We start from the raw sequence: 17,084 nt of genomic DNA, 5'->3' as shown, positions 1-17,084 counted from the left end.
TGCACATGGTATCTAGATCCACAGTTCACCAAACTCTACCCATTTAACTGTGGCTCTGATCTGTCTATAATTGCCATTTCCAGAGAATACCAACTTCTTTGTACGAGTAGGTTTCACCAGGAACTTATTATATAAATGATCAATTATTATCCACCTTTCATCAGTTTTCCACGACCCTCCAAGCTGTTGATCTAGACTTTGTTTCTCAGGATAAAAAATATTGATTATAAAGTTCACAAGCGCAATAACTACAGTAAAATCAGAAAGAGCAGGTCTCAAAAGTTTAAGAATTTATCTATTTGCATGGTAACTGAAGTCCCTGAACCCACATATTTTCCCTGAAGATATTCCCAACCTTCCCAATTGGCACCAAATAGAATCTGAAAATTTTTTAGCAGGAGTTAAATTCCAGGAAATTCAATGTGTTTCTCCCAAAAGATCACACTAATCCTAATCTCTGTACACGAAACTCACTCCTTTTTATTTACGTGTTATAAAAGATATGGTAGTCCCAATTTTGTTTACTTCCATCACTACCTCCTTTCAGTCCTCCCTCTTCTTTCTGTCACATGAAACTTATAAAATCAATAATGTAACAAATTAGAAAGTAAAAAGCTACAAAATTTAGATGAAACATAGAATCAAGTAGGAAAAGTAGCCCTTTTGGAAGCACCATAAATTGCCCTTATAGATCAAACATATACAATTTAAGGTTAATGATTACTTCAATTTTCTACAAATGAGTTTACGAGAAACATTTTTAAAAAGCCTACCTAAACGTTTATAATGGTGGTAATTTTTTCTCACAAACCCAACAATATATTTGACATTAGTAGATATACATATTAAACCCACGTCCTATGAAATATTTAAGCCATTTCACCTACTTACCACAGTTCAAAAGCTTTGATACTTTATTCTTTATGCCAAGAACTTGTTGAACAAAATCAATTGTAATAAACAAAGATGACCCAAAGTGACAGTGTAGAATCCATTTGGAGGGAATCACTCAAAAGTTACCAATTTTGATAAAGACCATAAGGCCCAACAAGCCTCAAAGCAGGGAAATAACTAATTTAATCGCCATAATCAATTTTCTCCAACAAAGTTGTTAGTCTTCAAAATAAAACTTGTAAAAATATATAACCAGAAAAAAATTATAAACAAAAAAGAAGAAGAAAAGGATGAAAAGTTACAAACCAACTAGAAGAAGAAAGCAACAGAACCCATTCGGTCATTGGGGTTCGTGCTTCATAAATTTTAATCAGGGACGTCACAATCAGAGTACCAGAAGAAGTCATTAATGTTTTGAGTCGTATAATAGAGAGGCAGATTCGGAGACTGATGATCATAAAATTTTCCCTGGAAAAGTTTGGTGGGAACGAAAATTGGAGGATAAGTTTGGAAGAGAGTTGAAGACAGTTTAATTTTACTTTTTTTTTTTTTTAATGGAAATAATTCAGAATGGTTAATATAAGAAAATAACACGTCCCCTTTTAACCCATATACTAAAATATATATATATATATATATCCAAAAGAAAATTCAATTAAAAAAAAACTATATTAAAATACATATTGTCAATTTTATTGATCAAAAAGAATATTAAACAAATTTCCATAAAAAAAAGAAAGGGAATATTAAACAAAAATAATATTTAACTGAAAATAATTTACTTTTTTAGCTAGGATGAAAATAATTATACTACTTATATTTTACTGGAGCAAAAGTCTGCTTAAGTCAGTCAGTCAGTTGGCTGACGTGTCCTTTAACGTAATAGGATTCGTTAGAAGTAGTTTGCACGAAACGGAAAAAAAATAACCAATCTGCCGCTCTTTCTATCTCCTATATATATGATTGTTATCAGGGAATTCATGCATTTACATCTTCATTCAACAAAGAAAATTTTCCTTCTCATTTTCCTGGATTCTTGGACGAGAAGAAAAAGTTCCCGAGAAAATTCCCAAAGCTCATCAAACGTCCAAACAACAAGGCTTTAGAGTTATCATCGTCTCCAAAAAAGTTGTACTACTCTACTAGTACAACTTCGACCACTGATAAGAATCGCATCCCAAATACAAATTCAACAAGACAATCTTCAATCTCCCAAAAAACAAAAAAAAAAAAAAAAAAAAAAAAAAAAATTACCCTGCAAGGTATCTTTCTCAATCGACATTTTCTTGGGGTTTCTAAATTTCTTCTGGTAAAGCTCTTCTCTGCTTCTGTCTCTCTCTCGCCATGAAGCTCTGTAATTTGTATCCATTCTCATCCCCATTCTTGCTTTGTTTTTTCTGCGCTACTGTGTGTCTTACTGATTAATTCTTTATTCACTTGTTTCTTTTCAAAACTGTCAATCTTTGTAGTTGAATATCATTCTTTGAAGTTCCTGTTTTACATAGATGGACTTGGTTTATAGAAAGAAGCAGAACCCACAACCCAGAATTCGATCCCCATGAAGCTCTGTAATTATATTTATTTTCATCCCCATCTCTTGTTTGTTTCCTGTGCTGCTGTATTTCTTCCTGATTGATTCTCTCGTTTACTTATTTCTTTTCAAAACTGTCATTCTTTGTAGTTTGTCTATTTCATATATGAACTGCCACTCTCTGAAGTTCCTGTTTTTGATATATGGACTTGTTTATAGAAAAATTCAGAACCCGCAACCCAGAAGTCGAACCACAGTATCGTATCCATCCTGATTAATTCTATGTTCACATTTTCTTCTCAAACTGACATTCTTTGTAGTTCCTGTATTTCATATACGAACACTGTCATTCTTTTAAGTTCCTTTTTTTCATATATGGACTTGTTTTGTAGAAAGATTCGGACTCACAACCCAGAATTCGAACCCCAACGTCATATTTTTCCTGATTAATTCTTTCTCGTTTCTTTTGAAACTGTCATTCTTCGTAGTTCCTGTATTTCATGTATGAACTGTCATTTCTTTGAAGTTCCTGTTTTTCATATATGGACTTGGTTTATAGAAGATATGCAGGAGCCACAACTCAGAATTCGAGTCCCAACATCGAAGCTGACGATGTTCTTCAAGTATTTTTTCTACCTGCAATGTTTCCTCATGGTCATCTTGACAATCTACTTTGGTCCATATGCTATCTTTTCCTCCGGTGGCCACCCGTTCCACCGCATGAAGTGGTTTGCCCCGATGTTGACCTCAGGAGGAATTGCTGTACTTCTTGGTTTTCTGTGGCAATGGGTGATAGCCCGAAAACCTGCCACAGCCGTTGGAATGCACTTTTGGCTCATCAACTGCACACCCACATGGATCCTCGGTTTATTGCTCATCGCCATGTATACTCCAGGAAGTTTGGCAGCAGGCATTATTGTTCTGGTCTGTGGCCTGATACAATCATTGTATTGCTGCTGGATCACTTCCCGAGTCAATTATGCTAAGCGGGTTTTATCGGCTGCCACAGCAAACCCTCCTGCCAAGTTAAATGCCATACTCATTCCAACAATGCTTTACTCTATTCTTTATGCCTGCTTGTTGGTTTCTGGGATTTTAGGAATCACTGCTACAAGGAAACCAGTCTATCGGATCATTATCCCTGTAATTTTGCTAAGCCTGGTTTGGACAATGACTGTAATCAGGAATGTAATACTGGTTACAATCTCAGGAATCAAGTACATACGCTATGTAAGGAAGAGTACCGTGCAGACTCTTCCTGAACTCTGGGATTACCTTGACAACTCCATGGGATACATATGCATAGCCTCAGCAGTTGTCCCTGTTATTGAGTTCATTCGCCTTACAGCTCGAATGAGGCTGCTTGCAAGATTCAACAGCGAGTTTCTGTTATCATGTGCTAATTGGTACTCCAGCTGGGCTGCGAGGATGATCATGTTCGGGAACCGGTGGGGCTTTGTTCATGTGGGAGTCTACTCCCAGGCTATTAAGGAGGCTTCTATTGATACACTGGGGCAGTTGAGGAGGGCTAAGATGGAAGTACTGATCTTGTCGGACCTGACGGGTCCTTTCTGCTTTCTTAGTGCAGTGGCTGGCGGAGCAACATGCAGCCTGGTTGGTGGAATATGGACATTTGCAGTTGAAAAGAGCTATGCCACAGAGATTACACTCTATGCTTTCTTAATTGGGTATCTCATGGTAGGCACCTGATAAAAATTTTCCTGGAAAATACTGAAGCATATTTGAGTCTTTCTAACAATGGTTTTAACTTCTACATTTCAGATTCAACTAGCTATGGCATGGCCACATGCGTGCATTCTGGCTTATTATGTGGCTTACTCAGAGAGGCCACAACACTTTCAAAATGACACCACCATTCCAGATCGCATGGAAGAGCTTCAGAGAGAAAATGAAGAGAAAAAAGATGAGGGAAGTTCTGCCCCCCCAAGTACTGCCCCACCAACCCCAAGTCCCCAACCACACAGAAGCTGAAATTTGAATTCAATGGAGAGGGCCGTACAACAGATTACAATGACATCGAGTATTTTTCCTCGTAGTTGGTTAGTTAGATTGTAAAATTGCATATAATGGTTAGTTAGATTGTAAACTTGCATATAATGTTCTTTCGTTTTCATTTTGGAAGATGCTGGGGAAAAAAAAAATAAAATAAAATAATTCCTTTATGGACACTCCATATCCAGCACAACAGGATGAATTGCAAAATGATGAATATGGATGCATTTTTTTTTTTTTTTTGGTTCTTTTTTCTTTGCTTTATATGACTTAATCACATAATGTTTAGAGTTTTTTCTGGAGGGGAGAGAGAGAGAGAGAGAGAGAGAGTAGATAATGAGAAGTCATCTATGATAAAGCACAATTTGAAGAAATATTCAATCATCATATGAAACACCTTATAAACAAAATTTAAGCAAGTAAACATGGAAAATTCTTCAGTACTTGATGTCCAGAGTGGTAATTCTCTGCTATCACGTTTACAAACAATATGAAATAGGTTTACAATGTTACATCTTCTTTTTTTAATCTGTATTTCAGTTTACAACGTATACAGAAGGTAAAAAATACTCTCAGCAGATTCATATGCTTGTTCAATATATTGAATACCATAGGGATAGTTAAAGCAACAGATAAGCCCTGTTTGCTTTTCAATATAGCACATGTTGTAGTCAGCATATGTTCAAGAAAATTGTATTTGCCAAAAAGAATTAATCACATACAACTAGATATCCGTGTAAACTTATCAGAATTCACCAACCATATACTAGGAAAGGCTATGTGATTATGATGTATGTGACTCGTACAAGAAGATATATATCTGCATACAAAAAAAAAAAAAGCAAATACGGGAACAGAAGAGAAGCAAACTACACAAATCATTTAGGTCCAACATGACCTCGGCCACCACATTCTGAACACATGACGTTACCAGTTCCCCCACAGCCTGCATTTTGACCAATACCAGATTAGAACATTGTCTAATTTCAATACATATTTATAGTTAAGAGTATACAACTACAATATTTCGAGAAGGTAAAAAGGAAAATCAAACATTTGATGTTTGAAATGTAACATTAAACATTCAGTGAGTGCTCATAAGGTTGAAAACACTGAATAGCATCTAACTGAAATGAATCCCAAATACAAGATGGGAAATTTAGTAACAATTAAAGTAAGCAAAAATTAAGTTCTTCCCAAAATAAAACAGCAGCTAACTGCTCAGATATAATAATTCACCTAGCATGATAAGATTTTGATGGTATATGTTAGGTGGCGTCAGAGTCTTTATACAAAGTTTTAGCTAGTTTTATTCTTCTTTAGGTCATAAAATTAGGTCACTTTCATTGTTTGTCTAAGACTAGGTTTTAAGTAAGAAAGATGGCACTATGGTAGTATTATTTCAGTTTCTTAAGAGGTTCTAAAGTTCAGAAAATTCATGGGATTTCTAGATGCGCTGGAGATAGGAGCCCTAGCCACTTGGTCTTATATTGGGTTTAATTACGTTATTTCGGCTTCTTTCCTGGCATTCCATAGTTTAGTTTTAATTTTAGAACTTCTTGAAGTTAATCCAAGTTTCATTAGGATAAGCACAAAACATAAATCTACAGACTGTATGTCAAAACAAACTAATAACATTTATATTCTTGAGCTTCTGGGATTTCAATTCAAATCTAAGATTATCCCAAGGAAAGCTAGGTGCAAGGCCTAGAGATTCTCATTCTTTAATTTCTTTTTGAATCAACTTGTTTACATAGTGATTGTTCCTCTATATTGAACTTCAATACTGTTGCTCCTCCCAACTATGAGATTTCATGTAAAAACTGCTGTGTTAATACAGCATTTTTACTTGATAGCGATCAAACTAACATATATTCAAATAATGCAAGTTTCATAGAGAAAACCAATTTTTTTTGCATAATTAATTTGAATTGGATTGGATCGTTTAACATGTTTCCCCCTCAGAATTAGTTTGATCATAAGGATAACACTTTTTAACATTATTATGGAGAAATCCCCTCAAGAACTGCATAATGCTGATACTAATTTACTAAGATGGCCACTCATAATCATAAACTAGAATAAACAATTGTTAAACACCAAATCGACCAATGCACATGCACAAGCCTATTAAAATGTTGTTAGCAGAAGGAAGGTAATTCACCTAGGCAGCGAACTTTAACAAGAATGCCCTGGCTTTCCAATATAGAATCAACATACAAGCCTGAACCTGAGCATGTGGTACAGAGTACAGCACCTTTCGCTTGGCAATCATTGCATCGTGGATTATCTCCAATAACTTTTTCATCCAAAGATATTCCGACAGGCTTCTCAATTCTTTCCTCTGGTATAGCCTTATCATAACAAAATAAAGATTCAAGACTGCTTCTACGTCCATGCACATCTCCCACTGAACTTGACTCAGCCTACAACATCATTAAAATTCTTTAAAATATTTATAGGTTAAATTGACCCTGACTGCTCATTCACATGAGAACAAAATTCAAAGTCACGGCATTTCAACAGATATCTGGCTGCTTACACAAATACATTTTGCACATTATATTCTCAAAGCATTTAATATATCATTACACTGTTATTTTTTAAATGAAATTTGCATTTAAATTAATTCTATTTACACATCAATATTTTATAATATATATGCATATCTATATTATTTTATTTACCAATTTGTGCTTATTTGACCATGTCTATGGATCTGTCCATACTTTCCATTTCCAGACAAATAATTTGTTTACATTCAGATTGGTTCACCAAACTTATTTTATAAATGGCCCAGTAATTTCTTATTTTCATCATTGATACACAACCTTCCAGATATTCCTCATCTAGACTTTTTGTTTCTTAGGATAACAAGTACTGCTTAGAGTTCACATGTGCAACACACAACAACAGAATCAGAACGAACATGTCTCTCAAAAGTTATAGCATTTTATCTATGTAAATGCGTGAACTGACAATTTTTCCACAGGATCTTCCTTGCCTTGAATCTAAGAATGTTATAACAAAGTATCTCACAAGCGAAAACTCAAGACAGAGTTCAAATCTACTTAATTTAATGTGTTTCTCCATAAAGAGCGTATTAAAGCTAGTCTCCATTCATCAAAAAGACCCCCGTTTCTTCACTTCATATAAACGTTTTTGAAGTCCATTTTTTATTTACTTCTATCACTTTCTCATTTCAAACTTTTTAAATCAACAATGACATTAATCAGCAAGAGAAAAAGCGACAAATTATAGACTAAAAACATAAAAATAGCCCTTTTAGATGCATCGAAATTCTGTAGTGGGAGAACATATGTACAGTTTACTTCGTTAAAGTGTCCCGATTATAACAAATAAGTTTCAGAATTACATGAAAACCTTAAAGCCTAACTCAATGCTTACAACGATTCAAAGCTTTTGATACTTCATTATATATATCAGCAACTATTAGAACATAATCAATTGGCGATGAACGATCCAAAACTGACATGGTAGAAGCCATTTGGTACAAAGCACTTGAAGTTACAAACTTTAACGAAGAAAAAATTCCAACAAGCCTCAAATACGATATAGAATGCACCACTGCAACTTATTAATGCACAAAATAAAATAAAATAAAAACCCAACGCTCAATTCTCAATTTTTCTTTAACACAGAACCAAAAAGTATCACCAAAAAATATAAATAAACAATACACTAACCCCAGAAGAAGCAGAACGAGAGACAGAACCGTTTGAAGAGATAGCATAGATTCTGGTGATGGGCTCGCTTTCCTTGAAACGAAACCCATAAATAATTTCACCATTTGGCTTCAACTTCGATGAAGAAACAGGCATAAATTTAACCAGAGACGCCATATTCAGGGTAGCTGAAGAACCCATATTTGTTTATATATAATATATATATTGTGTATATATTGATAGTCGAATATAGATAGAGCAAGCGAGAGATTGGAAGAGAGATTATTTTTGTCTGCAATTTGTGTATGACAGATGCAAAATTGAATTAAACGGAAGCAAAGAACAAAAGACAAGGCATTGGAGGAATCGATGATTTTGATTGTGGAGTTGGTTGGTCATCCCCCTTTGTTCATGGGCCCCTTGTTCTCAACCATCAATTGGGCTGGGCTGACAGTCCCAAATATCTACCTTTTGTTTTTAAATTTGGCCCAAGAACCCTGTGAAATAAACCTATCCCATTTCAATTTTTTTTTTATTTTACCCTTTAGTTTTTTAATATTTCCAAATTATCATTTTCAAATATATATAAAAAAAAAAAAAAAAAAAAAAAAAATCTAACATGAAAACCTATTTCATTTTTCCTGAATGGAGCACGAAGGAAACAGGATCGAGTGGGGAAGCATCCTAGGCTCAGTAATTAGCTCCGCCACACCTTCCCGGTCTTGGCCTCGGAGTCGCCGCCTTCAATATCTACCTAGTCGAAAACTTCAACGAATCAAAAAAAAAAAAATTTCACTGTCCTTTGCTTTGATTTAGGTTCTGTTTTTTGTTTTTTGTTTTTTTTTTTTTTTTTTTTCGTGTTTTTATGTTATGGTTGTGCTTTTGGATGAGATTGTGCAATCCATTGAGCAATGGTTGACGCAGAGATTTTTTTGTTTTTAATGGGAGGGATTATCTGTGAAAAGAAGAAGAAAAGGGTGCAGGAACTGGGATTGTGGCGTGGGTTCTTGAAGGGAAAAGAAAAAAAGGACACTCAAGTCATTTTAACTAGATTCCCCCTTGGGCTAGATTCCCCCCCTTTTTTTTTTTTTTGGTCTTTTTTTTTTTTCCTTCAATTCCAATAATTTATTTTAATTTCTATGTAAAATATATATATATATATATATATTTTTTTTTTCCCTTTTTATGCTTCTGGAATTTTTTTTTTTGTTTTTTTTTTTTTTTTTGATTTACGACTAATGTTCTTGTATTCTATTTAACATGTTATAATTATTGACTAAGTCACATTATGTTTTGAAATCTAAAAACGCAGACCATGAGGACATGAATGAAAATGGATAGATAACACAGAAATTAAGTTGTCGTTTTTATTGTTGTTAAAGTCTAATTATAATTATTATTGCTTTTTAGTTAGCTTCTTCAAATAATGTACTATTAAAGTGAAATCCTATTTTTGGTAACAATTGGATTTTTATTTGAAAAAATAAAATTCAATCTATCAATAAAATTCAATAATCATAAAAAAAGAATTTTAAAAAAATAAGATTAAATCTTATTTGAATCTAACTATATTATTATTATTATTATTATTATTATTATTATTATTATTAATATGTTACATTTTCTCCATTCCAACATCAAATGAGTAGAAATTGGATTATATTTCTAAAATTAGCCAATTGGACTTTACATTTTTCCTGGATCTTATTTTTCAGTGATGTTCATTATGACACCTTTGAATGTAAATGTTTCATTTATTAATGGGATCTCTTTCTTTGTCCAAAAAGAAAAGCAAAGAAAAAAAAATGGATAGAAATTTACATAATTGATATAAAATGATTGAAAAGTTTATTAGACACTAATTTATGGTTTACCCCACGCTTTTTGGAATAATTACATTTTACCCTCTAATTATAGTATATTTGATACTTCGCTTTCCTCCCAAAAAATAGTAAAAAAAAAAAAAAAAAAAAAGGCCTTAGATTACATCCTAAATTATTATTTTATGGTCAAATAAGTTTAATTGTGCACTTATTTTACCACCCCCCCAAAAAAAAAAGGTTTAATTATTCACCGTAACAAATAAATGCAATGAGATTAAATTATACAAAATGTTCTACAATTTTGTTTAGAAATTGCTTTATTTTATATTTGGGCAATATATGTGGCTAATTTTGCTAACTTTACTAGATATTATTGTATGATATATATATATATATATATATATTTATTTTTTTTCTTTTTACGTATATTAATTTGGGAGAGGACCTTTTTTTTGTTTTTGTTTTAAGCAGTAGACTTGATCAGACCATGATTTAAAAGTTAAATAGCTTTAGTTATCGTCATTTAAATTGTTTCTAGAAAAATAACAAAATTGCATAATTGAACTAAATTAATACAAAAGATAATTAAGAGAAGAATATGAACAAAATAATAATAATTGATTTTGGGTGTCCATTAAGTGCAAAAAAACAAAATAGTATATTCTGGAAAAATTAAAAAAAAAAAGATACTCTTTTGATTTTTGATTTTTTTGTTTTGTTTTTTTCCTAATTTATATACAATTCATTACACATGGTATAATGGGCCTCAACAGGGAAGCTTTTCTTGTGAAAACATGGACCTTTTATTATTATTATTATTATTATTATTTTGTTCATAGTGAGGTTATCACGGTAATATCAACAAATTGTTTGGCTATTAATTGCAATTTGTACAATGCTTGATTCATATTCAATGTATATGTCAGATCAACAAGTGTCGTTTTGTTTTGATCGGTTCTATGATAGGGGGGGAAAATGCACCTTTTGACGAAGAAAGCCGATGACAATGAAAGCCAATGACATTTACATGTGAAAATCTTTTTAATTTCATATGGCTTTTCATTTGATTTAAATATAATTTAATTTGGATGGTTTAAAAAATATTATTTAGTTTTTAATTTTTATTATTTTATTTATATTTTATAAAAAATGTATTTATATTTTTTTATAAAAATGTTAGTTATAATTTTTAAAATTTAAAAGATTAAAATAAAATTAATATAAACATAAAAATATATATGTAGAATATTTCAAGAATCATTCACGTGTCACTTTTGAATCTATATCCTAAACTTTCTAAACATTGAATTTTCAATCATCAAATAATTAAGATGATTTATATCAAACCATCATAATGTGAAAGTGATCATTCTTTAACCCTTTGTAAATTGTCTAGATTTTTTCAATAATAAATTCAAACTAGGCAGAAAATTGCATGGTAATAAGATGGTGGATGGCTAGTTTTAAATTTGAACCTTGTAAATTTTAATGAGCACAAGATACAATTTGTCATCAATAGATCATAGATGTATAAGTTATTTTAATTTGTATTTTGACTTCAAGTATCTTCGCATGGTTGTTTAGGTTGAAGAAGGTCCTATATGGCTTTCTTAATGAATTCTTGTTTGATCGCACAAAATAATAATAATACTAATAATAATAATAATAATAAATAATTATATTTTGAATTTTTTTTTCTTGACATTTATTAAATTGGGGGAGGGGAATTTCTAAGTTTTGCGTTAGTGAATATTCCATGAATGTTGAGGATTTTAGTATTGTGAATAAGTTGCATTATGGAATTGTTTCATGACCAAATTAAGGATGGGATCATACTGGAATCGCGTGGCTAATACCTAACACAGTTTTTGGGACTTTTTTGTTTTTTCATTTTTTATTTATTTTTGTTTTGTTTTGTTTTTTTCCTGATGCATGAAATTTTATAAGAATTATCTTATCATTTTATTATAAATATCGAAAATCAAACTGTAAATGATTGTCACTAAATTGTTTTCAAGAGGATCAATTTATCACTAAATTGTTTTCAATATCACCAGTTTAGGCAGTAATGCTGAAGGCACTAAATAATGAAATATTTTTACTTTGAATTTGTTTGTTATTATTATTTTATTAATTGAAAAATTAATATCATTGAAATATAGATAAATGTAAGGAAATATAACTAATCAAAAAATGATAAATTATTATTTGGTAAACATATTGATGATCAGCATTTTTCCAAGTTTTGGAAAAATAATAATACGATGATAATTTTTTTTTTTTTCTCTTTTTGGTTTCTAATGCAAAATAAACTTTACATAATTTCATAAAATTTAAATGACCTACATGCCATTATTTAGTTATTGTTTTACTTTTCTTACTAATCCTCTCCAACTTCCTTATCAGTTACGAGAGCCACCAAGGGCATTTCATCCTATTGGAATTATGTTCGTCTCTTAAATATGCGGGTATACCATTTCAAACCTGTAATAGTTCAAACAAATAAAAAACAATGTGCGTCAATTGAATTAAAATTCTCAGATGATTGTATTAATTATTGGAGAATAAATATAATCTACAAGGTCAAATTGTCTTAATAATTAAACAACTTTTAAAAATAAAATTTTAACTAAGAACAATAGACTAAAGAAAGTAAATTCTAATCAGAATAAACTAATTAGTTTATATTTTTGTAATTGTATGTGAAGTGTGTAGAGATCGCTTTTCAAAGCTAATAGAGCTTCAATTTATATAAGAGAAATTGGCTCAAATACTTCACACGCTTCCGATGTGGGACTTTTTACAAACTTCAACTTCACAATTTTAATTTATATATGTGCAAATCATACAACCCTTGAATCTCCCATCAATGTGAGACTATTGTCAATTAATTAATCTTCCAAAAAATAATATTTCAATGAATTAAAAAATATTAATTTGGAAAATTAATATCTTGGTCCAAACGTTGCCCCCTTGCTTTGTAATTTTATAGTAGAATGAAAAAATTACAGAGCAATATTGAACTAGCTCTTCGACCTCAGTCTTGTAACTTTGTAAGATTTCATAAGTCTAAATTTCCATGCACTGAATATATCCACTGATTTGCATAAACCATCACATGATCTGCCAAAATAAACCTCCACCCTTGCAAGCATATAATGGCTTTAATATAACAACATATATATATATATATATATATATATTTTTTTTAAAAAAAAATTAACCACATCATCCATTAACTGGAAATCCCATTGAGCAACTCACTTGGAAAATCATCACAATACTATTTCTCTAGGGAGTAAGAAGACAAAGACCATAATCATAAATTTCTTTAAGGCACCAAACCTTTGTTTTCCATACTAGTCTGCCATCACTTTTTTATTCTTTAAAAAAAAAAAAAAAAAAACTATTTCTGGCATAAATCCTTGTTGCCAATCTTTTCAAAAACGTGTTCCCATCTAAACTCACATAATTTGGCATCATTCCATAAATGTCTTACTAAACTAATTCCTAGCCATCAGGAAGTAGGAATGTCAATGGGGCGGGACAGGACTGATTTTTAAAATCCTATCCCCATCCCTATAGGGAATTTCCCACCCCATCCCCACGGTTTTCCCCATTTCTTTAAAGACGGGGCGGGGAAAAGGCGGGATGGTTTTCCTCATTTTTTTCAAACTTCAAGTATCTTAGTTGTAGCCGAAACACAAATGCAGTCCAACGAAAAACACCACCATGCCCATCTCTATCAGACAATTTCTCAAGCAGTTTACGTGCCTCTTAAAGTCTACGTTGAGAAAGAAAATGAAAAAGCCATGAATCATTGAAAGTGAGTTTGGAATAATGGATAGTGGAAAACGCATATGGGGTCTTACAGCATTACAAAAAGCAATTCACAGCATGGGAGTTTACAGAATTTACACCCAAAAAATAAAATAAAAAATAGATATTCATATGTTCATAAGAAAAAGCTCTTCACTCATTTTTCAACACCGAAAGCTAACATTACCCAGGTACTCAAAATCTTAAATTTATCAAATAAAAGTTGAATTTCGACCTCGAGATCAATCAAAAGGATGAACCCACACAGTAAAAGATTAAAATAAATCTTACCTATTGAATCTGAGCCAAAGAAATAGTGCGTAAGAGATAGAGAGACCGCTCCTCTTCAGAGTGAGAAGTGGAGCAGACCATAGAAAGAGAAAAGAAAACGTGTGGGAGAGAGAAGAAAGAATGAGGGATTGAGAGAAGTTGATGTTGACAGCTTGGTGGTGGCGGCGGTAGCTATTTTTGAAGGTGATGTCTGCCAGAGGAGTTTAGTGTTAGGGTTTGTAACTGTAAGAAGAAAATATATCCCATAAATGAAATTAAAAAATAATAATAAATAAATATATATTGGGCCAGATCCGGGCTGGGATTTTTATTCCTTGGGGCCCGGCCTGGTCCCGATTCGGATTTTAACCTATTACCCTTAGCCCACCCCGTAATCTCAAATTTTCGGGGAAAAGCCACCCCGTTAGGGCCAGTGCACCCACAGATTTCGAGCCATTTGGGGCAAATTGCCATTCCTATCGGGAAGATCTTGTTATGGACAATTTCCTTTTATATCACCAAAGTTTTTTTTCAAAAACTAAAAATGTTTCCCTTTCTAAATCTTTCATTAACCCTAATTTTCTTCTCATAAATAAAAATCTTCAGCCCCTGACCATGTTCATACACAGTACATTCTCAAGCCTCCACAGCTCTCAAATCAGCTTTGAAGCCAACTGCCTTTTTCTTTTGCCACAACGCCAACAGCGAAATCGCATGGCTGATCTTACTGTTAGGTGCTCGATCTTAGAGAAAGTTAAGATTTTCTATACTTGCTTGTTTATTCCATAGGCCTCTGAAACTCATTTTGGCTCATATTATATTCCAATCTTTTGTTGCAATTACTAAGCATGTTCATTGGTTTGTCTGCCTCCATGATTTCAACCTCTGTGTCATTGGTTCTTTTTGAATGTTTTTAATTGAATGGTATCCTAACTTCAAACTTTAGTAGTTCAAATCCTATTGACTAACTACTTGTGAAGTCTTGTTATTGTTTGTGGGCAACTCACCTGAATAATATATATAACTGACCTTGCAAAGGCTTCATGGTTTTCTTTCTCTTACAGGTTGCAGTGTCCACATATATATCCATGCCATTGCAAAGCTTTTGCTGTCCACAAAAGTCGTTCCTGTATTCCTTGGCCTTATTATTTTTTTTAAAAGGGATGCCTTCAACATTGACCTACTATTAAACCGTGCATTGAACGTCTCAAGTTATCTAGTAATAACTTTCTCTTGAACTTATATAATGCTTCACTTTGCATATCTGGCATTAAAAATACCACTTGTCTATCATCTGGCCACTCAAACATGCTCCCAATTTTAAACTTATATATATAAAGCATCAAAGCATTAAAGCTATACTTATATACATATATATAGCATCACAACATCATCTAGCTCATGGGTTTACACACACACACACACACACACACACACACACACACACATATATATATATATATATTATCAAGGTATTCAAGTGTCTTTTATCTAGCCATTCAAGCATTCTCTCAGTTCCATATATATATATATATATATAACATCAAAACATCTCATGCTTTTTTAAAATTTTTTTTTAATATATATATGTATAATCATGTGAAGCATGAAAAACACTCATAATAGCACACGATTTCATATATATATTTATATATATATATCATCAAGGTACCCACATGTCTTTTATCAAGCCACACAAGCATTCTCTTGGTCCATATATATATATATATATAGCATCAAAACATGCAAGTAGCCTAATGACTATACGGTAACATCTTCCTCCTACTTGGTCATGCACAAAATGATGGGACTTTTTCTGTTTATTCACATGCCACCAATCTTCCTAATTTTCAACTCATGGCCATTTAGACCTCATTCAAGCCGTTAAACTAGAGTTTTCTTTCTTTCTTTCTTTTTTTTTTTTTTTTAAGATAATCGGCTTAACTTTTAAACATGAGAACTCAGCTTCACCAATGCTACAATACAAACAAACAATAGTGAGGCTCATGATTTATTCTCACGACCATAGATACTAGTGGCCTTAATTTAGCATACTAAGTATATGTATATATATATATATATATTTATTTATTTTAATTTTTTTAAAGTATGGTTCTTTTTTTTTAATTTTTTAATTTTTATATCGTAGGCCACCAATAAAGACAAATTGTCATACATGGAGCAGCTTGAGCATGCTGTCAATCACACCAAAGATGCTATTGATGACATGATCTTGATCAAGAGGAACCTACTCTACATTGAATTTCGCCTCGGTCCTCGATTCAAAGATAAAATGCCTTATGAAGTTGAAGCTATATTCCACACTTGCCCCGATAGAGTTTTATTGTTCTTCTCAACATCCTTAGACTAGGTTAAGAGGGAAGATTCTAAACCTTTCAAGTTGTGGCCGGTCATGCCTCCGGGGTGGATTATATGGATGGATTATCGGGTTACTATAGTACTTGGAAAAAATCTGTAATTTATGCTGTGATACATCTATCCTATCTTGACATCCCATGTGATAAAGGCCTGATTGCAACGGCACTTTGTTTTTTATCTTCTATTTCCAATACTTTTAATTTCAGGTTTGGGATGATGACACCGACTTTGATGGATCTAGCTATTCTACTCGGCCTTAGACCTCATGGAGACCTTCTATCCATTACTCCTTTACCTCGCGATGGCATGTCGCATTATGAAAAAGCCAACTTTCCAAAGCATGAATCTTCTTACAACCATTTTTTGAAGAACATCCAAGGCAAAGACAAACCAGCCTCTGCTCAAGAACACCTTTTTTTTTTTTTTCTTCTTTTATGGTTGTGCAAGTACATCCTTTATGTACCTTCAATGCAGGTGACAAAAAGGTACATTCACATAGTTGAAGCTCTTATTGTTAGTTCATCCTATGCCTTTGGACCATTTGTTCTTAGTCACTTGTACTGGGGAATCAACAATGTCATCAATGCTAACATGTATCCGCATTATGACAGTCTTCTGTGGATATTGCAGCTTTGGTTCCATGCTTATTTTCCTCAGAAGAGGCCGTCT

General features: G+C 32.5%; 2 protein-coding genes and 2 long non-coding RNA genes across 5 annotated transcripts; 2 read left to right on the top strand and 2 right to left on the bottom strand.

Moving 5' to 3' along the window:
- Positions 1–1,833: 1,833 nt before the first annotated feature.
- On the top strand, positions 1,834–5,317 carry LOC112489898 (uncharacterized). The gene is made up of 2 exons (XM_025069010.3): positions 1,834–4,123; positions 4,208–5,317. The coding sequence occupies exons 1-2, from the start codon at positions 2,930–2,932 to the stop codon at positions 4,415–4,417; spliced, it is 1,404 nt and encodes a 467-aa protein (XP_024924778.3). The 5' UTR covers positions 1,834–2,929; the 3' UTR covers positions 4,418–5,317.
- LOC107405245 (uncharacterized) lies at positions 5,118–8,600 on the bottom strand. Of its 2 annotated transcripts, none has more exons than XM_016012275.4 (3): positions 8,146–8,600; positions 6,696–6,864; positions 5,118–5,384 (listed from the first exon to the last, which is right to left on the bottom strand). In XM_016012275.4, exons 1-3 carry the CDS (start codon positions 8,323–8,325, stop codon positions 5,317–5,319), a joined length of 417 nt encoding a protein of 138 aa, XP_015867761.1. In that variant the 5' UTR covers positions 8,326–8,600; the 3' UTR covers positions 5,118–5,316. The 2 variants fall into 2 exon arrangements, with proteins under 2 accessions (XP_015867761.1, XP_015867759.1); XM_016012273.4 differs by having other exon boundaries at positions 6,603–6,864; positions 8,146–8,521.
- A 4,510-nt stretch (positions 8,601–13,110) lies between these two features.
- On the bottom strand, positions 13,111–14,283 carry LOC125419611 (uncharacterized). The gene is made up of 2 exons (XR_007238470.2): positions 14,058–14,283; positions 13,111–13,731 (listed from the first exon to the last, which is right to left on the bottom strand). It is a non-coding gene; the product is annotated as an uncharacterized LOC125419611 (long non-coding RNA).
- Positions 14,284–14,465: 182 nt separating this feature from the next.
- Positions 14,466–16,580, top strand: LOC132800085 (uncharacterized). Its single transcript, XR_009634984.1, has 2 exons — positions 14,466–15,255; positions 16,186–16,580. It is a non-coding gene; the product is annotated as an uncharacterized LOC132800085 (long non-coding RNA).
- Positions 16,581–17,084: the final 504 nt, after the last annotated feature.

Source organism: Ziziphus jujuba, chromosome 11 (genome assembly GCF_031755915.1).
Source record: "Ziziphus jujuba cultivar Dongzao chromosome 11, ASM3175591v1".
Taxonomy (NCBI): domain Eukaryota; kingdom Viridiplantae; phylum Streptophyta; class Magnoliopsida; order Rosales; family Rhamnaceae; genus Ziziphus; species Ziziphus jujuba.
Note: the sequence above shows the minus strand (reverse complement) of the source record. Positions and strands in the feature narration are given on the sequence as shown.